This window comes from Dromiciops gliroides, chromosome 1 (assembly GCF_019393635.1).
Source record: "Dromiciops gliroides isolate mDroGli1 chromosome 1, mDroGli1.pri, whole genome shotgun sequence".
Lineage (NCBI taxonomy): Eukaryota > Metazoa > Chordata > Mammalia > Microbiotheria > Microbiotheriidae > Dromiciops > Dromiciops gliroides.
Window position 1 is genome coordinate 260,768,067 of NC_057861.1, and position 25,944 is coordinate 260,794,010.

General features: G+C 34.7%; 1 protein-coding gene across 3 annotated transcripts in view; it reads right to left on the minus strand.

Moving 5' to 3' along the window:
• Window positions 1-684: 684 nt before the first annotated feature.
• Window positions 685-25,944, minus strand: part of RB1CC1 (RB1 inducible coiled-coil 1) — a 94,460-nt gene continuing 69,200 nt past the window's right edge. For 2 of the 3 annotated variants that reach the window (XM_043988204.1, XM_043988211.1), the window contains exons 17-24: window positions 21,590-21,698; window positions 21,223-21,463; window positions 16,164-16,218; window positions 15,151-15,198; window positions 9,599-9,657; window positions 7,309-7,445; window positions 3,028-3,098; window positions 685-2,115 (exon numbers count right to left, since the gene is read on the minus strand). In XM_043988204.1, coding sequence (XP_043844139.1) covers window positions 2,038-2,115; window positions 3,028-3,098; window positions 7,309-7,445; window positions 9,599-9,657; window positions 15,151-15,198; window positions 16,164-16,218; window positions 21,223-21,463; window positions 21,590-21,698 — 798 coding nt within the window. In that variant the 3' untranslated portion in view covers window positions 685-2,037. The remainder of the gene's footprint in view (window positions 2,116-3,027; window positions 3,099-7,308; window positions 7,446-9,598; window positions 9,658-15,150; window positions 15,199-16,163; window positions 16,219-21,222; window positions 21,464-21,589; window positions 21,699-25,944) is intronic. The other variant, XM_043988219.1, reaches the window with a different exon arrangement.

The following is a 25,944-nucleotide window of genomic DNA, read 5'->3' on the forward strand; positions in this document are numbered from 1 at the left end:
TCTCTTAGAACCTAAACTGTGATTAATAAAGAATATTACCAACAGTGATTTGCATGTAACAAGGGACACAAGATTTCATTAAGGAAATGAATAAAGAGGTGGGTGCATCATCCCAAAATGAGAGGCAGAGAACCTGAGTGCTGAACTAGCTTGCCAGATAGATCTATGGAAAATTAATTGAAAGGTACGAGAACTACATAGGATGAAAATGTGTGAATGCACTGCAATCTATATAAGTACACTGAACTATCTTTTTTTCTTTAATGCAAAGGAACAACATTCAAGTTTTCAAATGTAACATCAGCAAAACTGACAAATTTAGATTAGAACAATGCTGTTAACTGGGAAGAAATTAAACATTAAAAGGTCAAAGCATTAGTATTAAAGGGAAGGATCTGCTGTCATATTTACTAATACAATTTAGTGCCACAAGTCTATGAATCTTATTCTTTCGGGATCTATCTATGCAACACTGCAACAACCACCTGTCTCTTAACTTTTCAAAAATACAACCAAATTTAGTCAATTTTTGTGCTTTCCTTTGGCTTAAGGAGAGAAAAATCTTCACCATAATTTTATTTCGCAGATGAAGACAAATAAATACAAAACAGTTTGTTGGCTATTTCTTTTGTACCAAGAAGTCATGGACAGATTAAATAGAAACATTTTAAATCATTCATTCATTTATTAATATGTTGTCAAACTCAGGAATTTTTTTTACACTGTTGTATTTATTATTCCATTTTGCTTTCTGTTCTGATACACATCTTTTTATTTTTAAAAAAACCATTTAACTCTCATGAAGAAATACTGTTAAATATTATATGCAAATGAATAATTTCATTATTGTCCTATAGCAACAGAACTGAAACACTATCCTCTCTAACCCAATAACTCTTTGAAATGCCTTTGCTTAAGAGTTGCTTCTCTGAGCAAAGGGAGTTTGCCACGATTCATTTCTACTTCTTAGGAAAACACTGCTTTACCGTGTAATAAAAAATAAAGAGTACCATTTCTGTAATACAGGTGTTTCTCCATGCTGTAATGATACAGAATAATCTTCTCATACTCTCCAGCATTCACTCAAATTTATTAAAAAACTTACCATTTCTTTAAAAGGCACACACATTTACAGGTTCAAATCTTTATTGTTTTAAAATTCTACATGTCTTTTACAATACAATAATTTGTTACTTAAATGACTTTTATATGGTTAATGTACAATGAGTGTTTTTTTCCTGAAACTCAACCATGAATTACAATTTCATCAATATGATTTTTCTAAATAGATTAATACAAGACTTCTGTGTTATTGGGAAGATTCATGTGTTTACATTTAAAACTGTCAAATGGCACAGATTCCTCCCTTCAGAATCTATATGATCAATCCATCCAAAGTGCTTTGAAGATTGCTGATCACCTGTGGCTGATCTTAAAATCAGTCAATCCAATTGTAGGGTTCCTTTTTTTCTTCCTTGAAACATCAAAGGGCATTTAAAAAAAATAATGAAACAAGTTGTGGTAGTTATCTACAGAGGCAAACTCATGTTTAAGAAAATTATATGATTATCTGCATGCAATGACACTCCTCTTTAAATAGTTTTGAAGAATTTATACATATTATAAAGAATGTGTTAAAGAGAGCAAGTATCCTGATAACGATTTCACAAAAGGACAAATGCTGGTAATAATGGTAACTAACATTTAACATCTAAGTTCGAGCTAATGTATATTTAACAGGCAATTAATATGGCTAATTTATAAGCCACAATGTATAGGGTATGCCCTTTGAGAACTAATTTGGTCCGCATTTCTAGAGTCATCTGGGTAAAAAACTGTAATTCAGCCAAGGGATTTGATGAATTTCTTGTTTCTAAAATGTAATTTGTTAAAAAGTAAATGTTGTACATCAATGAAGTATATTGTCATATTGACTTCTGTATAAAAAAGATGGCCTTCTATTTTTGGAGTGATGGATGAACACTGTAGGACAAGGCAGAAAAAATATGACAGAATGAAATGAATTTCCTGTGAGGGTTATACTTTCTTGTTCCACGGCACAGCTTTTACTCTGTAAAATTTGGTACCCAGAGGAACCTTGAATCTGTTTTGTGCCTAAAAGAGAGAAAAAATATTTCTTTAAATAACCAAACCAAATACACAAGTACTCTTACCATGCTACTTAATTCTTGCATGTGGAATCCAAGTTAAGGTAGGACATTATCTAAGAGTTATTACTGCAAGTAACTGAGGAACTGCATAATACTAGGTGACCTAAAAAATAGTTCTGTAGTAATTACAGAGGATTTGAGTGAATCTTCAGTGGTGCTTCAGTAGAATGAATGATGCTATTAAATGTAAGACACGGACAGGCCTACTGATTATAAATAAATTCTTGACAATAAATCTATTATTTTTAAACCATGAAATAATTCTTTTGCATCTTCACTCAGGGAGGTTTGGGAGACAAACAAGAAAATATTTCTACATAAAAACAGAACTCCCTGATGATTACCATTAATTTATGAAGCTACCCTTCATGTAAGAAGATACTACTGATTCAGTAGGAGTAAAGCAAGAATTAATCTTTCAATAGGCAACAGAACTGCTTGTCTATCCTAGGGTTTCTTAAATTTCTTCCACTCATGACCCCTTGTTGCCTGAGAAATGTTGACATGCTCCCAGATATATAGGTGTATAAGATAGGTATACATAACCTTTTACTGTTGCCAAATTTTTCGTGACCCCCCCCAACAACATTCAGTTATATGACCCTATATGGGGGCCAAGACCCAGAGTTTTAAGAAGCTTTGGTCTATCTCACTTATGGCAAATGGCACATACCTATTAAGATTATTTGCTAGCATTAATTAGCGTTACGGTCAAAGGGGTTACCTTGCTGAGTGTCTCACTGGAACTATGCTCTAATTGGATGGGAAATGACTGTTACCAATTTCTCCACAAAGCATGATAAGTTTTCTTTACTAATTCTATGTTTTGTATAGCACGCCCTATAATTTGTTTTACCTTTTTGGCTTGACAGTATTCTTTTTCCATTACTTTTCCAAGTACCCAGGGTCTTCTAGATGTACCTGAAGCTAATAAATTATGGCATTAATTTCATTTTAAAAAGAAAATCTTCTATAAAACACTTTAATACTTTAAAAAGAATAAATAAAATCCTTAAGTTATCAATTTATAACACGAAACAAGGAAAATCTCAAAAACCATTGTAGACAATGATTTTATCACTAACTACCTCTCCCCTTTAGTTAACCAGTAAGGCCTAACTAGAATGGATTATGGAACAAATTAAATTAAAGTCAATATGGAAAACACTGTGCACATCTACATCTAAAAACTCCACAATGGGACAAGAGTGCCACCTACTGTACAAATCAAGAAGATTCTATCTTAAGAAATACAAAAAAAAAAAAAAAAAGCCAAGAGCCAGATTGCCAGGTAGAGCAAATAAAAGGATTTTTAGAGTCGAAAGGTCCAAAATATGTGGGGAAGAAAAGAATATGTTTGAAAGGAAATAGAAAAACCCTTTTCAAAGTGCAAAGCTGCAACTTTCTTGAATAAGTGTTGGCTCATAGTGACAGGGATATTAACTTATTAGGTGACGCTGTTCTCAAACTTTTAAGATGAATGAATTTTAGGGGCAGGGAGCACTGACTATTAGGACAGGTTGTCAGAAAGAATAATAATTAGACCCCCCCCCTTTGGCCCTGGAAAGCAAAACAAAAACCAATAACTGAAGCTGATAACAAGCCAGTTTAAACCTGATGTTATGCAAAACTTCCTGATAATGAATTAAAAAGCTGCCCCAAAGTAGAATGGATGGTAGATGTAGAATGATGGCAAGGTCCATTTCCATGGAAGGTTTCATACAGAGGCTGAAAAGCTTGCTGGGTGTGTTATGGTGAAATTTTTCCTTTCCTGTATAGGTTGGACTAGATGGCTATGGAGGTCCCTTTCAACTCTCAAATTCTGTGAAATTCTGTTTCTGTGAGTGACAAGGGTTCTGCTGATCACTACTCCACCCAATCCTACCAAAAGTGGATTGCCCTTTCACACCATCTTTAAAGGACTAGAAACAAAAGAATAGACACTGTCACATTATAAATTAAGAAATAAGCTTTTTTTTCCCCTTTTTACCACTAGTGACCAAGACATCAATGAATCCCATGATAGTAATTCATCAGATAATCCAATATCCCAAGGAGGAGATAAAATATGAAGAGAAGTTTAAGTATCTCCTCCTTGGGAGAAATGGGAAATGTATACATACAACCTTGGGAGTTTGCTAGCTGGGGAAAGAAGATTTTATATATATATATATATTTTAAATTCTAGGTAAATTTTCTGCTCTAAAATTTTATTTTTATATTTTATTTTATTTATGAGGCAAATGGGGGGTTAAGTGACTTGCCAAGGGTCACACAGCTAGTAAGTGTTAAATGTCTGAGGCCGGATTTGGACTCAGGTCCCCCTGAATCCAGGGCCGGTGCTCTATCCACTGTAACACATAGCTGCCCCCTGCTCTAAAATTTTAGAGCAAGAAAAGGCCTTAGAGATTATCTAGTCTAAGTCTCTTGTTTTACAGATGAAGGAGAGGCCCTAAGAAGTGAAGATACTTGAACATAGCTAGTTAGTAGCTAGATCTCCCCTTGTTACTGCCCCAGTTTTCCTTCAGTCCATGCCTGGAAGTTAAACTGAAGAAGTTAAAATCTAGGCTAAAAGCCCAGTGCCCTACTTTCCTTTTTTCTCATGCCCTCTCTGGATCTACCTTTGTGGCTTATCCACCAGTCTCAGTTATGCTGCAGGGAAGCTGAGCGTAATGGCCTGGTATAAGGCTAGAAACTGCATCTGTGACTTCACTGGTATAAATACCAAGGGAAGAAATTCCCTCTTAATACAAGTGAGCACCTTATGAACTTGACCTGCTCTGGTAGCAAGTAGTTGTAACATAACTCAAGTTGGAAACTCTCCAGAGGCAGATTCAAAGGGCCCTCATACACTGAACTGTCTTCCCAATGAACAAAACAGGGTTGAGAATATTAGTGGTAAGGAAAATAGGCAGCAGTACTGGGCACACTGAGCTTTTTAGGCCAGATTTTAACTTGAATACAGCAATGTACTTGTTAGGTAGAAATTGAACTCAAGTCTTCCTCCCAATCCTCTACCTACTTGACTACAAATATAGTCCAAATCTCTATTGATGATAGCACAGAACCTCTCTCCTGGTAGCCTGGGAATCTTCCCAAAGGTAGTCCTAGGGAAGAACTTAGAAGTCCTCAGAAAATTGAATGTTATAGACTACAAAAATTACCAGAGGACTCCTGAGTAACCAAAAAGGAGGCTATGAATATGAGGAATTTAATGCCTACTTTTTCTCTATTTTACTGTCTGGGAAAAGCCAAAGTTACATGATTTTTACAATTACTTATTGTTTTTTTCTTTGAAAGACATAGGAAGGGGCAGCTAGGTGGCGCAGTGGATAAAAGCATTGGCCCTGGATTCAGGAGGATCTGAGTTCAAATCCAGCCTCAGACACTTGACACTGAGTGACCCTGGGCAAGTCACTTAACCCCCATTGCCCTGGAAAGAAAGAAAGAAAGAAGGAAGGAAGGAAGGAAGGAAGGAAGGAAGGAAGGAAGGAAGGAAGGAAGGAAGGAAGGAAACAAAGAAAGAAAGAAACAAAGAAAGAAACAAAGAAAGAAACAAAGAAAGGCAGAGGAAAACAACCAGGATATCTCTGAAAGTTATATGTTGGAATTATTTAATATGTTTATTACTTTAAAAGCAAGTTATGGGGCAGCTAGGTGGAGCAGTGGATAAAGCACCGGCCCTGGATTCAGGAGGACCTGAGTTCAAAGCCGGCCTCAGACACTTAACACTTACTAGCTGTGTGACCTTGGGCAAGTCACTTAACCCCAATTGCCTCTCAAAAAAAAACCCAAAACAAAACAACCAAAAAAAAAAAAAAGCAAGTTATACATAGATATTTACAGTTTCATAAATAATCCTTTTTTCTGTTTTATTATATATATGGAAATACTCATTTATTTAGTGTCTGTTAAGTTGCGGGGGGTGGGGGGGAGTGGGGAGAACCTGGAATTTATAAAGCTATACTAATTATGTATACATAAGGCTGAATCAGGCAACCCTAGACTAAATGATAGCATCTGATACAATAAAGACATTTTCTTCATCATAGTCAAGGAAAGGAGCATTTTAATACTTTAGAAGAGTAATGATTTCATCAGTGGGTTACTATCTTAATCAATGTGGATGCAACAATTTAGATAACTGCACTTAGTTGCTGTGGACAAAAACAGAATCTGTCTCTACTGGCCAAACCTCTCTGAATTTAGCTAGGCTTATCATCATACAGCAGACACATAGAAGGTCCTTCAATAAGCCTGTACTTGAGGCCTCTCTCACTTGGCAGAACCAAGCTTGACTGGCATAGTCTTTTAAGAAAGTAGTCACTTTTATACTAAGATGAAGCACTGAAATAGAACTTCAGTTGAATAAATGGTTTAGTTAATGAAATATTCTGGTTAATAGTTACCATATAAACACATACATACACACACAACCACACTGTTAAAAATTGTCAGATAGGTGGCAGCTAGGTGGTGCAGTGGATAACGCATAGTCCCTAGATTCAGGAGGACCCAAGTTCAAATCTGGCCTCAGACACTTGACACTCACTAGCTGTGTGACCCTGGGCAAGTCACTTAACCCTCACTGCCCTGCCCCCCCCCAAAGAATTGTCAGATAGAACACTAAAGTATCCTAAATGGTTGTAATATCTGTTCATATATTGCTAATCAGATGGGACTCTGAACCATTTTCTCATTTTCTGGCTGAGAAGACTGATGCCCAGAAAAGTTAAGTAACATGCTCAGGATTATATAGAGTCCAAACTATGACAACAATTCATGATTTCTGACTCCTAATTTCTAGGCTTTTTCTACTACACAATTTTCTTAGATGACAAAAAAAAATAATTCCAGATTTGAGAGTTCCCTAAAAGACAACATCTCAGTGTTTTGCAATGCCCTGGACACAGTACACTGTATTTACTGTTCATTTTGAATACAGATTATTACTAGACATTCTTTTTTTTGGTAAATATTTATACCACAGTGAATTAGTATTTGTACTATAGTGAATTAGTTGGTATGCTAAATTTGAGAATTCTAACAATTCTGACAAAAGTGGCTATCCTTTAAATAAAAACTGATAATTACTGACCCCAAAACATCATATTTTAGTTAAGAATGAGACACTTACCACACTCACCTGGTTTGAGGTCCAATGCAGCAAGAGACTCTGAATGCAGGAAGTATAAAGTTGGGCTAACAGTAAATAATACATAATTGTCATGACGTTCATCCAAGATAATGAGAACCAAGTCTCCAACCTGAAAACTAATAAATGTAGTAGATTTTTACTATACTTGGTGGTGTTATTACAACCACATTTTGAAAACTTAACTAATTTTTGGATTTTAAGATAAAATTTTTGTCGTTCAGTTTTTCCTGACTCTCTGTGATCCTGTGGACCATACTGTCCATGGGATTTTCTTGGCAAGGATACTGGAGTGGTTTGCCATTTCCTTCTCTAGTAGATTAAGGCAAATAGAAGTTAAGTGATTTGCCCAGGATCACACAGCTAGTAAGCATCTGAGGTTGGATTTGAACTCAGGTCTTCATAACTCCAGGCCCAGAGCTCTATCAACTAAGTCACCTAGCTGCCCTAAGATAAAATTGCAGGCTATAAATCTGAAAGGAATCTTTGAGATTTAAGAGATTCTCTTTAGTCCTACAGTTAAGAGATGAGTAAAGTGGGATCCACAGAGGTGAAGTAACTTTTCTGTTACTACAAGGTCACTAAAAGCAGTAAGGAGAAGTTAGATTTGAGTCCAGGTCCTCTGACTACAAATTTAGTATTGTTTCCATTGTATCGCACTACCTAATTAAATAACTAAATATATCCTCAAAATTTCATTTAAATCTACATGTCCACATGCTCCCAAAGCTTTTTTACGCAAGAAAATTAGCATAAGGCCAGGCATATAGTATGTATTCAATATCTGATTTTGAGAAAATAAACCAATTTGATTTTACAAACATATTTTTCTAATATTGTATCCACTTATTTTTTATAAGTAAACATGGTATTTAAATGATTATTATGGCACCATTAGAAGTTCACTATAATTTGACTTTCATAAAAGACAAAGTGACAGTAAAACTCCCCTCTCCCATTTTAAAATATCTTATCCTAGGTATATGCAAAGGAAAGTTACAAATGACAATTTTTTCAATATAATACAATCCAGGTGTAAAAGTGTTGCTTAGAAAAAGAAGTGGAAGGAAGTACTGGCTTACATACCTATGTTGTATGGCTTGCCTAATACAATGATTTATACATGCCCTCCCTCGCCACCTGTGGCCTCAAGAAGGAGATCTCTTAAAAAAAAAATGCACTTCAAGAATAATGCTTTATATTTTTTTGGAGTTGTGGTTTTTAGCACTGATTGTTGTCACCCAACACAGTGCTAAATATGCTATGTGGCCTGCTTTTTTCCCCCTTTTTAAATAAAATTAAGCTGATTGTTAACTTTCTTATATCACAGGGAATGATTAGAACATTTCAGAATAAGGAAAGCATCACTATTTCTGGAACCCTTATCTACTTTTCCCCTAAAACAGAAAACAAGGAAAAGACTTTGTTAAATACTATAGCAAAACAAATCACAAACCAAAAAACCATGACAAAATCTTATTTTTAAAGGGACAGAAGTGATATTATTAACCATCTCTTTGTCTTCATCCAGAACCTTCTGGCTATAACTAACTAAAGAACCATTCTGAGCTCTTTTTTTTCCTATTGCAACTGAAATCAGAGAGAAATATAAATTAGACATAAAAAATGGGAAAGAATTACACTTACATTTTCAAATTAAAATTACAGATGGTTAAAAATCTTTAAAATAACATTTAGGACCCTGGTCAAGATAAAAGCTAGAAAAAGCTAGAAATCAGAATAGGCTTCTTAAAACAAAGTGAGAACAAATTTTAAACAATAGGCAGTTGTGGGCTTTAATACTAGTTATATGTACACATCCAGAAGGATTTGGCTATATTCGAGATACTACTGAGGTAAGCTACATATGTTTCAGCACACATGCTTAACATTTTGAAACTGACATTAGAGACAATTACTTACTATGTATCAGTTTTTAGAGATACTAATGAATCTAAAAACTAGCCTCAGTGGAGTACTGGCCCATAACAGTACAGTAAAGGGCAATGAAATATCTACTGATGGATTAACATCCATGGCACGTCCTTCGAGGCTGCAGGTCTCTCTTCACTGGGAGTGTTTTTTCAGCAAAGTTGGATGACAACTTTCTGAATAACAGACATAATCATTCTTCGAGTATAAGCTGGACTAGCTTTTCAAGTCCCAACTAATCTGAAATTCTATTATTTCTCTAACAAGTTGACACTTTTAAGAGATTTTATTTGCTAACTGGTTACATAAATAAAATACTCTACCAAAAACAAATACTTACTCTCTAATAGCTATTTTTTCAGAATGCCTTGAAGAAACTGAAGACATGCTTTGAGACATCTGGAAGAAAAAAAATTGAGGAAGGAATAAAGAATATAAAATGTGATTAGGCTCAAATAGTTTATTATCCTTAAATAATTTAAGTACCTAAACAGAAAAAAATTTAGATTAAAAAACTTTAAACACTTAATTTTGATTAAACAATTACATTTATTTAAAAGTTCTTGATAACAAGAGTCATTCAAAAGCATGACAACTGTTTGGTGAAATATTCAAATTACTTTTCTTGGCCATTGAGTACATTAGTATAGTTACCTTCAACAATTTCCCTTAGTTTTCACAGATGTTAAATATATTTTTATTTAAATAAGGCTGGACTGAAAACTTCACTTCAAATTTAAGTTTTCTCCTTAATTTAATTAATGTTAAATAAATGTAATTTATGCAGCCATGTAAGGGTTAACTTTGGCAAGGAGGGAATTCCATATGGTGGAAGCAAAGGACCTACAAATTCTGCAAAGTGAGAATTAGGAGGAAATATACGTAGCAATTATGGAATTCAGCTAACAAAGTTTGTTAGGTAAGAATACTTGTACATTGTTAACCTACAAATCTGAAAACGTTCTACTTCATCAAGTCTAAGGATCAATTTTCATTAAATCCTAACGTGTTAATATGCACATAAATATAAATGCAGAAAAATACATATATGTCTTAGGAATATATATATATATATATATATATACACACACACAAACATGTGACATTGTAGTGTTGGTTTACAAAGCTCATGAATTAATGTACCCTGTCTTTGTAAAATATGGGTATTTTTAGTTTCTTCTTCAGTGTTGACAGAGTAAGAAATGGTTTGTGAGAATGGGAAAATCATTTTCTTTCTCTGGACATCAGCTTCTTTTTCTTTATAATGAAGATTAGACGATCCTTAATATCCTCACTGACATGCTTTGTAAATAAACTCCAATTTGCTGGGATTCAAGATTTGGGGCTTTAAAACATTAACAATTTGGATATTGTCATTATAAGTACAGTAAACCCTGTGCATACCCTTTGACCCAGAAATACTACTACTAGGTCTATATTCCAAAGAGATCATAAAAAAGGGAAAAGAACCCACATGTACAAAAATATTTATAGTTGTGGTATGAATGTAATGGAATACAGATGGATTTCACAAAAACCTGGACTTACACGAATTGATGCTGAATGAAATGAGTAGAACCCAAGAGAACATTGTACACTGTATCAACAACATTGTGTGATGATCAACTGACAGACTTAACTCTTCTCAGCAATGCAATGGGACAATACCAAGGGATTTATGTTGGAAAATGCTCTCCACACTCAGAAAAAGAACTGTGACGTTTGAATGCAGAACTGAAACATACAATTTTCATTTTTTGTTGCTTTTTTTGGTTATTGTTCTTGTTTATTCTTTTCTTGTGTGTTTTTTTTCCTCTTGTTCAGATTAAATGTGGAAATGTTTAACATGATAGTAATTATAACCTATATCAAATTTCTTGCTGGCCTCGGGAGGGGGAAAGCACAGGAGGATGGGAGAAAAATTTGGAACTCAAAAAATATCTTTCCATGTAATTGAGAAAAAAATTTTTAAAAGATTAAAAAAAAAAGTTCAAGAGACATTAAGAAAAAAAGTGCAGTAAACCCCAGGACAGAACAGTGGGCAGAGCACTGGATTTGGAACAAGGAAAACCTGTTCAAATGTTGCTTCAGGCACTTTTTAATTGTGTGATCCTGGGCTTTAACTTAACCTCTTCTGGCTTCTGTTTTTTCATGAAATAAAATGGGGATAGTAATAGTTCCTACCCCACAGGGCTGTTAGGATCAAATAAGATACCAGAAAGCACTTCGTTTTTTGGTGGGTTTTTTGTTTGTTTTGGGCAGGGCAATGAGGGTTAAGAGACTTGCCCAGGGTCACACAGGTAGTAACTGTCAAGTGTCTGAGGCCAGATTTGAACTCAGGTCCTTCTGAATCCAGGGCCGGTGCTTTATTCACTGCGCCACCTAGCTGCCCCATACCATAAAGCACTTGGAAAAATCTGCTTTACAGGGCACTGTACAAGCCTTGGGAAGTTTTTTTTTTTTTTTAAGTGAGGCAATTGGGGTTAAGTGACTTGCCCAGGGTCACACAGCTAGTAAGTGTCAAGTGTCTGAGGCCGGATTTGAACTCAGGTACTCCTGAATCCAGGGCCGGTGCTTTATCCACTGTGCCACCTAGCTGCCCCCTTGGGAAGTTTTAAGCTTCCATAGCTCTAACAGATTAAAACTATACTAAGGGGGCAGCTAGGTGGCACAGTGGATGGAGCACCAGCCCTGGAGTCAGGAGTACCTGAGTTCAAATTCGGCCTCAGACACTTAACACTTACTAGCTGTGTGACCCTGGGCAAGTCACTTAACCCCAATTGCCTCACTAAAAATTAAAAAAAACAAAACAAACTATACTAAGGGGGGCAGCTAGATGGTGCATTGGTAAAGCACCGGCCCTGGATTCAGGAGGACCTGAGTTCAAATCCAGCCTCAGACACTTGACACTTACTAGCTGTGTGACCCTGGGCAAATCACTTAACCCTCATTGCCCTGAAAAACAAAAACAAAAACAAACAAAAAACAAACTATACTAAGACTTCTGTGATAGCATATATGAAAGATTGTATTTTTATTATACTTCTGAGATGCTTTCAATTTGGAATTTGTGAAAGCTTAAATGGAAACTGAGCTTAAATTTCACTTTAAAACACAAAAATACTTTCTAAAGAAATTGTAATGTTGAAGAAAAGAAAAATTATCAAGCACTTTAGAAATGGGTTATATGAATGGTGAAATTGTACTGGAAAAATATTGGCTCTATAGTCAAACAATCTGCATTCAAATCCCAGCTCTGTTGCTTACTATCTGCATCATATTGGGCAAATCACTTAACTGCCCTGGACCTCAGTTTCCTCACCTAAAAAATTAGAGTAGACAACTTCCACTTTCCAGGTCCAGATCTATGATCCTATGAAATCTTCTTTCCAGTCATTAAATTGAATAGCAAAAGAACTTCTACTTGGCTATAATTGAAACCAGTAGTCAAAGAATACAATTTTTACTTTGGGGAAAACATTCTATAATTCATATTTCTCTTGTTTTCTATGATGGATAAAATTAAGGGTCTACTATGTGCTAAGTGTTGGAGCTATGACTAGAATTAATATAAGAGCCTGCTCTGAAGAGGCTCACATCCCCTGGGCTAGACTAGATGCTGGTAAGATCGCATTTATTTCAGATTCTGTGGGTTCTTTCCATCTGTATACAATTGATTTCCTCACCTATGTGATTACTTAACTTTTCTGGACCTTGCTTTTCTCCTCTGTGGATGACTTATCTGACTTATAATTGAGATTATTTAGAATTTGTATCCTCACTGCTTAGCACAGTGGTTGTCATATAAGGCTTAAATGTTTCTCTAGTCAATATTAGTTAGAAACAGTATTTTATTGGAAATTACTTAATATACATTTTTAAAAGCTTTGAAATTACATACATATACACAAATAGTTAAATGATTAAATGAATTAAAAGATTAAATGAGGGTATCAGGAGCATATGAACTTCTCTATAAAGTATATTAATTATATACATATGTTGTATATATGTGTTTATAAGTTTATGTATGTATGTAGGTCTACCAGCTGTGGTGGGTCCAATACTTTAGGTAAAACAAATTGTGAGTTTTATTATATACATCATTTAACATTACAATTTAATAATTAGTGGCAAGTTGGTATCATCCTGTCTAGGATGGTGTACACATATGGCAACAATATTTTAATACTTTAAGGGCCCATGATTAACTCAGATGGCCTTATCTAACTCTACCAATGTATATCACAACCCTTCTAAAACTTTTAAGAAAACTGGACTACTGCCTTTTCCTTGATTTTATCTTGTGCTCTCCAACTTCCATGCACACAAATAGGTTATCTTCAATGTTTGCAACACACTCTCTCTACAACTCTACTTGTTGATATTATTTTCTTTCAAAAACTGGCAAGTCTCCTCCTCCAGAAAGACTTAATATATTTAGGTCTAACTCTAGCAACACTTGATTCATTCCCTAGTCATCTGCTTGTTGGCTGCCATGTACCTTTGACCTTCTCCTTTTTTTCATGTCTGGAACCATAATCAAAACAATTGTCAATGCTACTAGAAAGGGTATATAGATCTATTCTGCTACAGTTTGACTCAATATCTCTTTGACTTTTCCAACCAAAATATTTGGTCCTGGCTACCATTCTACTATTTATCATTTGTATTAGAATATCAGTTTCTTCTAGTCTAACCATTCCAGAAAACGATTTGGAAACAGACAATGAATGGGCTATAAAATTGTAAATACCCTTTGACCCAGAAATACCACTACTAGTTCTGTTTCCCAAAGAGATAAAGAGATAAAGAGGTAGGAAAAAGATCTATTTGTACAAAAATCTTTATATTGGCTTTTTTTTGCAGTGGCAAAGAACTGGAATTTAAGGGGATGCCCATCAATTGAGGAATGGATGAACAAACTGTGGCGTATGAAACAACAAGCAGGATGGTTATAGAAAAACCTGGGGAAGACAGAACATTGCACACAGTAACGACAATTCTGTAAGGATGACCAACTGTGAAAGACTTAGTTATTCTGATCAAGACAATGATCCAAAACAATTCCAAAGGCCCCTTGATAAAAAATGGCATCTACCTGCAGAGAAAAAACTGATAAGCTCTGAATGCAGACTAAAGCACTTTTTAATTTTCTTTATGTGATTTCTTCTGGAACATAGCTAAGAAATGTTTTGCATGATATACAGATATCATACTTGATTGCCTCATTTAAAGAGTGGGAGGAAAGGGGATAATTTGAAAGTCAAAATTTTAAAACAAATGTTTTAAAAAATTATGTATAATTGGAAAATATTTTTAAAAATAAAAAATATTTAAAAAAAGAATATAAGCGGGGGTGGCTAGGTGGCACAGTGGATAGAGCACCGGCCCTGGATTCAGGAGTACCTGAGTTCAGATCCGGCCTCAGACACTTGACTTACTAGCTGTGTGACCCTGGGCAAGTCACTTAACCCCCATTGTCCAGCAAAAAAAAAAAAAAAAAAAAAAAAAAAGAATATAAGCTACATGACTGTTGTTGCTTTGGTACTTGTATTCTCAGCAATTAGAATATTGTTTAGCATAAAAACTTAAATGTTTTCCATTAATTCACTGATTATACTTAGTTTTGCCTATGTCAGACCCTTTCCCTACCCCCAATTACAGAGTATATCTAATCACAACTGCCTAGTGGAATACCTGAATGAAGTGGGTATTTCTGAACTGAGAAATATTTACTGCAAAGAAATATAAAATATAAAAACTATTATAACTACTGGAAACAAGGCACTCAAAAACAGATGCACTACTGATGGTGGTCTTTGTGTGTGAAAAAGCGCAAAAATAATGACACTTTTAGAAATATTAATATGTCAAATAATAAATACTTACTAGTCTCTGATTTAACCGCTTGTTTTCTTCTTCTTTTAACTGCAAAGTCTGTAGAACAAATGACAAATTATTTTCTGTGCTTATATCATAATGAATCCAAAATGACAAAATACTTGGAATACCAAAAAAGCTGAATTAAAATCAAAAGAAAAATAAAGTCCAAAAATTTTTCTTTAGACTATTTTCCAACAGCGATACTTTCCAACAGAAATAAATTCAAGATGCTCTGAATTTGGCTTGAAACAAAGCAATTATAGACATACCTGCTTATGCTCTATTTGAAAATATTTACCAGTCTGATTTCCAAAAATTTCAATAGATAGAAATAAAAAGATTGTTTATTTAATTAAGGAATAATGACTGGTCGGTCTATGGACAAAGAATTACACTACCTATGTTACAAAAATTAGATATGTGCTTATCTGGCTATAAAATATAAGAAACAAATAGAAGTAATGCCCTGATCATGGCTGAAAATGGAAAAGCATAGCCAACCTTCAAGATCCTATTCAAACATTCAAATTTATTCTTATCTGAGATACATTAATTGTATAATTGTGTTATCAGAAATATTACTGTTCTTCTCATTTTATATTTTAAAAACTAAGATAAATAAATGTATCATTTTAAAAATATATATAAAGTATTTGTTCAATTTCCTACAATTGTTAAAAGGGATTCTAGATCTTGTTCTCTGAAATACAGCTTCATTAGTAGGCATTCAAAAACAAAGATTATCTGAGTTGTTAAAAGTCATTTATTCTCTTTAATAGAGACAGGATTCTTCAAAATGTTAACTAGACCCTTAAAACACACACACACTACCACCAACACCAACAATAATGAAACATCAAATTCTAAATGCAAAGATGGATAGACTCTTTAAAATGAAAATACATTCATGGAATAAAACCTGTTAATTTATACCCAAGTATATTCTAAAGTGGACATCATGAATTTAAGATTGTTTTTTTAAAAGTTACTTACTCAGAAAGAAAAAAAAAGTTACTTACTCTTTCTAACAACATTATCCTTTGTTTTTCTTCAGACAACATGTGAATATTTTCACTATGGGGAAAAAAAGGGAATTTATGAAGAAATAATTCTATTTCAATAAGTTAAATGTTCTCTTCAACTACCATCTATAAAATTCTTTTAGTTTGTTAATATTAGTTTTCAAAAGAAGGTTTCACATTAAAAACTTAGATCATAAGATTTGACACCTAAACAAGACACTTAACAGTGGAGAACAAGGATGTCAAATACTTTCCTAAATTCTGAATAGTTTTGGTGTTTATAATAAACTTATGCAGTGCTCAATGAATCACGAATTTGTTGTTACACTTGGAAAGTTTACTTTTAACTATCATATATCCCATTACAGGAATATGCTATCTATAGTTAGTTACAGCTTAAAATTTAATGACAAAATGACTATTTCCCCCTGAAATTTAAGAGGCTAAATCTTAATACTAGTTGAATTTCCTGTTAGCATTTATTTCAATTTAATTTTCCTTTTGTTGTTTTTGAATGATTATGTCTAGTATACAAAGCACTAGCATGAATTCAGCTGTGGTAAGTTTTAACAATTGTAGTATTCCAGTAATCTTTCATTGTATATGTACATGTATATGTATGTATGTTTCCACAGTGTGGCTAGGTCAGTGACAGTGCTAGCTGGGTGATAGCAGGTGAGGTAAACTGAAGTTTCCATGAAAAGAAACAAATGAACAGACCAATAAAGAGATGGTTTTGATGACTATCTAGAAAGATGAGTGGTGATTACAAAGAGTTAGCATGGCTTTATCAGTTCATGTAAGACTAAATGCATTTCTTAAATTCAAATCTGACTACTAGGCATGTCATTTAACTCTTCCAGGTTTCAGTTCTTCTGTAACTGGAATAGATGGCCTGTTCAAAATCTAGTTTAACAAGATTTTAATGAAGAATTTGATAAAGTACATCAATTAATCAAATAATTTATTAAGCTCCTACTACGTGCTAGGCACTAGGGCTACAGTCAGTCAACAAACTTTTTAAAGTGCCTACTATGTTAGCACTAAAGATACAAGGATAAGCAAAAGAGAGTCCTTGCCTTTTGAGAAAACTGCTTTTAAATTGGAAATAATTGGGGGCAGCTAGGTGGCACAGGGGATAAAGCACCAGCCCTGTATTCAGGAGGACCTGAGTTCAGATCCAGCCTCAGACACTTGACACTTACTAGCTGTGTGACCTTGGGAAAGTCACTTAACCCTCACTGCCCCGTGCATTTAAAAAACAAAACAAAACAAAAACCACTTTTAGCTGGAATTTGAAGGAAGTCAGAGGGAAGAGATGAGGAAGGAGGGCATTCCAGGCTTGGGGGACAACCTGTGAAAATCCCTAAACGCAGGAGATGAAGCAAAAAGGCCAGTGTCTTTGGATAAAAAAGGGGGGAGGGCAGTTGGGGAGACACTAGATTATGAAGTGCTTTGAATCCCAAACAGGATTTATGCCTGGAATTCTCTTGCTTCTTGTCACTACTTCTTGGTTTCCTTTGCATCCTTCAAGTCTCACCTACTGCAAGAAGCCTTTCCTAGTCCTTAATCTTAGTTCTTTCCCTCTGTGACCCACATATCTTGTTTATCTGTAGTTGTTAATATCTGTCTCCCCCATTACATTGTGAGCTCCTTGAGCAGGGAGTATCTTTTGCCTTTATTTGAAACCCCAGTGCTTAGCACAGTACCTGATGCATAGTAGGTGCTTAATAAATGCTAGTTGACTAACCACCTTTACTATTTTTATTAACAACTTGGATAAAGGGAGAGAGGGGCATGCACATCAAATTTACAGGCTGAACATCAAGTTAGGAGGTATGAAAGCTAACATACTGTGATACAAAGTTTAGGATCCAAAATGATTCTGACAGGCTAGGGTTTTGCACTAAGATGAAAATTCAATAGTCTTGCATTCGTTTTAAAAAAAAAAACTACTTCACAAGTACAAAAAAGAGGAGCAGGAGTAATCAGTTTTGTCTGAAAAAGAACTGGAGTGACAAGCTCAGTGGGTCAGCACTTTTCAGTAGAGCCAAAAGAGTGAATCTGATCCTGATCTGGATTGAGAAGCACAGTTTATAGAAATAAGAAAGTGATTGTCCTATATTTTGTTAGACCTCAACTGGAGTACAAAGTACAGGGCTTGGCACTATGGTTAGAGAAAGACAAGAATAATCTGGGAAGTATCCAGGAGACAAGAACTAGAATAGTGAAAGACCTGCATCCATGGCATGAGAAACATTGAATACTGTAAAGAATAACTTGAAAATCAGTAACCAAAATGATCTGCCAAGAATGATTAAAAGATAAAGAACCAAATACATGGAATAATGATTAACAAGCACAAGAAAACCAATTTTGGTACATCTGTGCTCTCATTATGTTGCATATTTTGAGCCTTTGGCAGGAAGCTTTCAATTGCACATGAAAGGCACTGAGCAAGCTAGCCTCATCAAAGGAAAAATGGCAGAAAGGCTGCTATGAACAAAAAAAGGCTTTATTCAGGAGCCTAAAAGTAGGCTGAAAGGCAGCTTACCAAAGCAGTTTGGGAATGATGTTGGCACCAAGAGCTACCAAAAAGAATGACAGAGAACTGAGATGATAATCATAACATTTATCTAGCACTTGAAGAATTTTTAAACATTTTCATACATTATCTCATTTGGTATTTATGACAAATCTGTGATATAATATATTATTCCATTTTAGATGAAGAAACAGATTAAGATTAACATGCCCAAAGTCATACAACTACCATATGTTGTGGTTTTCAAACCCAGGTTTCTTCTGACTCGAAATCAAAGAAGCATGGAAGGCAGACATTTGTAGTGCTTTGTATTTTTTTTTTTTTAGGCAATTGGGATTAAGTGACTTGCCCAGAGTCACACATCTAGCTAGTAAGTGTCAAGTGTCTGAGGCCGGATTTGAACTCAGGTCCTACTGAATCCAGGGCCAGTGCTCTATCCACTGCGCCACCTAGCTGCCCCAATGTTTTGTATATTTTGCTACACTTATTTTTCTGCCACTGCCAAATACCTGCTGTCTAGACTCTGGTCAGAGGGTTCTTAACCTTTTTGTGTGTATCATAGACCCCCTATGCAGTCCGGTGAAGCCTATGGATCCCTTCTCAGAATATCGTAAAACACATAGACATAAAGTAAAAAAATAAAGGAAACCAATTATATTGTACAATTATCATACTTTTTTTAAAAAAAGAAAGAAGTTCACAGACCCAAGGCTAAAAAGCCCTGTTCTAGGTATACGCTAGCCCACATTCTAGAAGGTAAAAGCTTTAAGGAATCTTTTTACTCTCCAAGTCATCACAGTGAACAAAATCTTTCTTGAAAAAAAAAATGGAAGGGTAAAAACAACAAAGGACAACAGGATATGAGGACACAAAACCCAACTCGTGTGAGGATGGAAGGCACAAGAATGTAAAACAGCGGTAAAGGAAGAAAGCAGACCACTGAATTCTTGAAGCTAAGGAATAGACCTGTAAAAGGAAAACCTTTTTAGGAGTAACTGCTTTATCTTCCAAACTTTTTATGATGAGTATCCACAGATGCTATCAGAAAAGAGATCATCTATCCAATAAGAGTCCAACAAAGAAGGGAAGTTATGTGGGACTGGAGACTCTGTGGTGGATCAGGATAATAATAGAACTGAGGAGACATGTATTAAGCCCAAGTTCCCACACTACCAGGGAACATCACTGCAAGAAAGGAAGTTGTGTTGCAGACCTGGGACACTCTAAGGTACCTGTAATCCTAAGTGGACTGATTTCAGTGCTTTGGACACGACTATAAAGACAGTTTTTCAGACTTTGGCAGAGAGTTCTTAAAACCCCAGGGAACCTGACCAACTGCTTTTAACCTACTTGAAAGATATCTTTTATTTGTTTTTATCTTCCTGAACTGTTTTTGACTTCCTCAAGAACTACTTTTCCTGAGGGTACTAGAACATACTTTTAGTAAAAGGACTGTTTGTTTGAGCCCCTGTCTGATCTCTGAATGATCTTTAACAACAGTGACAGAACTATAACGCAAAATCCCTACCAAGGATAAGAAGATGTCAATTTATTTACCTACCATTAACAGTAAAGAGATCCGTTGTCTTCTTGGGCTAAAGACCCCGACAAAGTGGGAAATCTCCCAACATAGGACCAGTTGGCTTTTTAGGTAATTAATTTGGAAACAAATTATATAATGCCATTAGAAACCTAGAAAGCACTATTTGTAAATAAAAGACTTTATCAAGAAAACAAAGATCTCAGAGATAAAGAAAGGGGAAATTTTCATCACTTCTGTTTCCTGAAGACAGGGAAGGATTGCTTTGAAAAAGGAAGATTTCAGAAGTGAACAACTGATTAAGAGAATGTTATCTGAGGACAGGATTTGTACTTCTGCACTGTCAATTATCTTTTTGTCAATTTTTGTCAAAAATAGCAAAATGGGGAAATTCTAATCTTTAAAATAGGGATAAAAATACACAAATTACTACCTCACAGGGCTGTTATGAGGAAAGGACTTTGTCATCTTTCAAATACTATCTATATAGCAATGTGTATCTATATCTATAACTCATTATTGTTTGTATGACATAAGGGCTCTTGGCTTTACACAATTATGTCCTTTTAAAAAATTCCTTTAATAACAAACTTATAGTTTAAACATGCCTTGTGCACAGTATAAGACTGAATAAATGTTGCTGACTCTACTAGATAGAAATCCAATATGTTACCTTAATATCCCCAGTCCTAGTTAATTCCAATGTATGTCTGAATTGTGTTATGTTAACCTTTTTGTGTCTTCTAGATTGAAGTAAGCTGATAAAACATTCAACTACACGGGGCTTGTAATTATTTTTGCAATCTTCCTTGTATCATTAGCTAAAATATGGCCTTCCTTTCTTTATAACTTACAAGATGCTCTCCTTGCTACACACTGTGCCCTAAAATAACCCTTTGCAAAATTCTGGTTGGCAGACAAGAAAGAGTTTAGCCATGTTGTAGGATACATACACGCTGATGGATACTCACTGTACAGACATCATGCTTGTTTCCATTGCTGAATCTGTTCTTCCTTCATCTGCTATTTCTGAAGCTAATCTGTCTGTTTCACCAGGGAGTTCAGGTGCACAAGCACCACAAAGTTCAGGGGCTGTAGCTAAATATGGTGGAGGAACAAAACTGCTACTACGCAATTTATTTACTTCTTCTTCAAGTTTTTTCTTTTCCTCAAGTAAACGAGCTCGATCTTCAGAAAGGGATTCAATTAAATCTGAACATAGAGTAAAAACAATCAATTAATAAACACTGATTATATTTCAAACAATTCTCTCAATTTAAACCAAAAGATCATGATAGAAGTGATCTCAAATATTCTATTAGAATAAACAGAACTAACCTTTATCTCGTTCTTGTTGTTGCATTGTATTTTTCAATTTGTCACTAAGATCATTTATTATATTTTCTTTCTTCATTTTTTCTCTTGTTAGAACAGTGTTAAAATTAGTCTAGGATTAGAAAAAAATGACAATGACTTGAAATTAACAGTCTAGACATGAAGACAGAAAACCACATCATTTTTTTTAACTGCTGACTATCTTTACCAAAAAGTGCCATGAAAAATAAATGGGAGAAACTTCAAATTTGTTGTTAATTATAATTAAAAATATTTAGTAATTCCTGGCATCCTCTGTCCTCTTTTCCACAATTATGCCACAATCACTGAAGAAATAGACATGAGCTTGGCTAGTCTACCTACCAGTAATGAGACTCTGCATGCTGAACTACTTTGGTTTCCAGAAAGCAGACTCAGTTTGCTTTTGTGGTCATACTCAAATTCTTTTCAACAAGGCAGAACATGTCAGAGCTTAGTATCATCTATATATCAAGTTAAGGGATAAGAACAGGACTTTGTGGAGAAGCAAAGGATGCTAAGAATCAAAGTTTTTTAAGATGGTCTAGTTTTTAGCTTTGTTGCTGAATAAATATGACATAAATATAAACCTAAATATAGAGGAGATGAAGCATATCAGTCTTGTGACTATATAAGATACAAGAAGAATAGAAAGACAGCTAACCGGAATTCTTTGAAGAGGCATAAAAGAGTTGAAAGACATTTACTGTATAACCAAAGGTAAGAAAAACCATCTCACTTTATGGGGAATTTGGTCATCTTTTGAATATTTGCAAAAAAAAAAAATATAATGAAAATAATTGCAGCTGACACACTAGCACTGGTTACAGAGGATGTAAAGAAAAACAGTATTAACAACTCAATAAGAAGTTCCAGATTAAATATATATTGATATTCAGTGACTTCAATACAGAAAGTGGGAATAGGTCCAGATGGTAAGAAAGCATGGGTGAGGAAGAAGGAATGATAAAGATCCAAGAATAAACAGAAGCCTAAAGACTCTACATCATGAATATTACTTCAAGGGAATAATTAGTAGCCACTGGACATGGTGAGCACCATATAACATCTCAAAAATTAAAATGATTCTATTTTAGCACCCAGGAAAAACTGGTGTGGGAGACATTCTGTTTGTACAGAGGTCACTGACTTGTAAAAGCCAAGATCACAATTAACAAAGTACTAGAAGAATAAGTTTTAAAAAAAAGTCATATAATTGGAAGAATACAATATTGAAAAATTTGAACAAGTAATTATAATGAAAAATAAGTGTAGGATAAACACTATGCATAAGTGTTTATCTAAGTTCAATCTTTAAATTAAATCAACTGAAATAACAAAAAAACAAAAAGAACCTAAAAAGCACCTTAGTCAGCAAACATTTGACGTAATTGGCTAAACTGAGAAATGGTGGCCAAAAACAACACTAATTCAGAATATAAACTCACTTTAAAAATCTTGCAAAATAGGGTAATGGATGATTAGCTGCATCAGTGGCTGACTCTCCTTGGCACCCCCTGGGACCAAGCTTCCTTCTCTTCATCTGGCCACATTCTATTCTGTCACCATAAACATATGCTCTCTACGCTTTCACCTCTTGCTCTGAGCTCTAATCAAATCAATACTACCATTGCCTTTGGAAAAGGCCTGTCCATGGAACCCCCTATTGTTCTCCTCACTATTTCTGTGAGTTTCCAGACTATATAATTCCCTTCCCTGGCCACCATTATGTTGTCTCTCCTCTTAGAATATAAGTTCCTCGAAGGCAGGTACAGTAGCCCTTGTGCTTAATTAGCACAGCAATTAGTATGTAGTGCTTAATAAATGCTTTTCATGCATCTATATTCATTCATACTAAAATAGTGGGGCATAAAAGCAATTTAAAGAAAGCTTGGAAAGAGTAAACAAATTTATCTGTAGGGTGTTTAAGAATGACAATGGAAAGACAACAAACAGAAGGGAAAAGGAAAAGTTCTACAAAGATTTCTTTTGTTTCCACTATTAAATACAATCATTGCAGGATGTACAAATGGTAAAAAGGGAGAAAAAAGATGAGAAAAGCAGTTGGATTGGATCAAATTTATACAGATGAAATTCACATCAGGTGACAAAACTGTGAGGATGTTAAGAGATCAATTTACAAGCTATCTTGAGAGCCAATTACCACAGTATAACTAAGATATCGATAACTGTCAAAAATTTAAAAAATTTTAAAAACTAAACTATATCCCTTACTTTAACACATACAAAAAATCCTTATTAGATTCGTCTACACATGAATCGAGGGCATTCTCAATGATGGTATTAATAGAAAACAAACTCACTTTCATAAGCAATAATCTACAACAGAACATATATCTTTGCCATTTGCAACTGAAAGATGTAGGAGGCTCCAAGATATTTGTTTATAGTTATGAAAAATTAAAATAAAAACAAAAAGTCTGAGCACAAAAGGCTCTCTTCCAATGAAGTATATCCCATTCACACATCAAAATCATTCAAGAGCAAAAAAAAAATTCATTCAAGATTCCTAAGATATAACAATAGAAATGACACTATTTAATAGCCCTCTGTTCATATAAAGCAAGGCATAATGGAAGGAGATGTATGTTTCCCCAAGATTTTCACTACTGTGATGAAGGAGATAAAATACAGATTCCAAATTGTAAAAGGGATCCTTATTGAAAGTAAAGTACTTGGGCAGCTAGGTGGTGTAGTGGATGAAGCACCAGCACTGGATTCAAGAGGACTGAGTTCAAATCTGACTTCAGACACTTGACACTTACTAGCTGTGTGACCCTGGGCAAGCCACTTAACCCTCATTGCCCCATAAAAAAAAGAGAAGAGAAGAGAAGAGAAGAGAAAAAGAAAAGATACTCCACATATATAACCTATATCAGATTGCTTGCTGTCTTGGGGAGGGAGAAAAATTTGGAACTAAAAATCTTATAAAAACAAATGTCGAAAACTATCTCTACATGTAACTAGAAAATAATAAAATACTTTTATTATTTTTAAAAAATGAATAAATAAATAGAATAAGGTACTCCAGATACTCCTGTTTGCAGATAACATCATACTGGTTCCGTGATGCCTTAAAATACTGCAGAATGTCCTGGAAAAAGATTCATCACTACTCAAAATAGTTTGGCCTGATGATCAACACAGGAAAAATCAACTGCACAAAGAATAAAGAATGTTTATTGTTGTTGATCAGTATGTATATCTGGCATTGATTTTACATATGAACAAGATGGGCCTAGAGTATAACAAAAGGAGGAGGTGAGCTGGATTGCCTTTAGGAGCCTGCAAACTTCTCTTAGAAAGAAAGATATACTTTAATAACAATATTCTACTGATGCATGGCTGAAAGATAGGGAACACCATTCTTCAAAGGACAGGAAATGAGTACTACAGAGGGCAATGGAAAAGCACATTGTGGGTGTAAGCAGGCTGTGAATTTTAACCACTGGAAAACTGCAAAGAATAGAAATAAAGATGTTATCAAGGAAATTAATGCAAGAGGCAATGGATGAATTACATAGTAAGGGAAAGGAAAGATATATACAGTTCAAGTGCTCCGTGAGAAAGCAAGGAAGGCCTCCAACAAGGGTGGACTCCACCCACTGTGGTGAACTCATGAGAGGACATAGAAAAGAAGTACAGAGAATGGAACAGGTATTGATGGGTTGTGATGTGCATTCTTGGAGGAATTAACCAAACTAATGAGATCCTAGATCCATTTGAGAGTTTTCTTATTTGGTAATTAACATCAAATAAAAATGCCAATTTCCTTTTGAAACTTACTAAAGTTGTGGAAGTTGATACAAATATACTGTCCTATTTCAATTATAAAAATCACACTTTTTTCCAATAGGAAAGGTCTTTCCTTAAGGAAGTTTAAAACATCTAATATGGGAATGAAAATGATGAATGACTAAAGTACTTAGCACAGTGCCTAGCACTAAGTAAGCACTATATAAATGTTAGTTATTACTGTTATAGTAAATACTACTGCATTTATGTGGCTTCAGACATATTAGTCAATAGCTTAAATGTATACAGTGCTTTAAAGTTTACTAAGTACTTTCCTCAGAAAAGCTTGGGAAGTTAGGAAGGTTAAGTATTATTGTCTCCATTTTACAGACTGAGGAATCTAAAGAGCAAAGACTGACATCAACTAGAGGGCTAGGGAGGGAGAACATGACACTTCTACTGTCCTCACTTCTCATAATTATGGCAACTTCTGGTACATGTCACTGTTACACAATAAGTCATACTTATAGGACATGAAATTAAATCTGCTAGGTGCAAGCCCAGTACACATCCGACCACAGTAA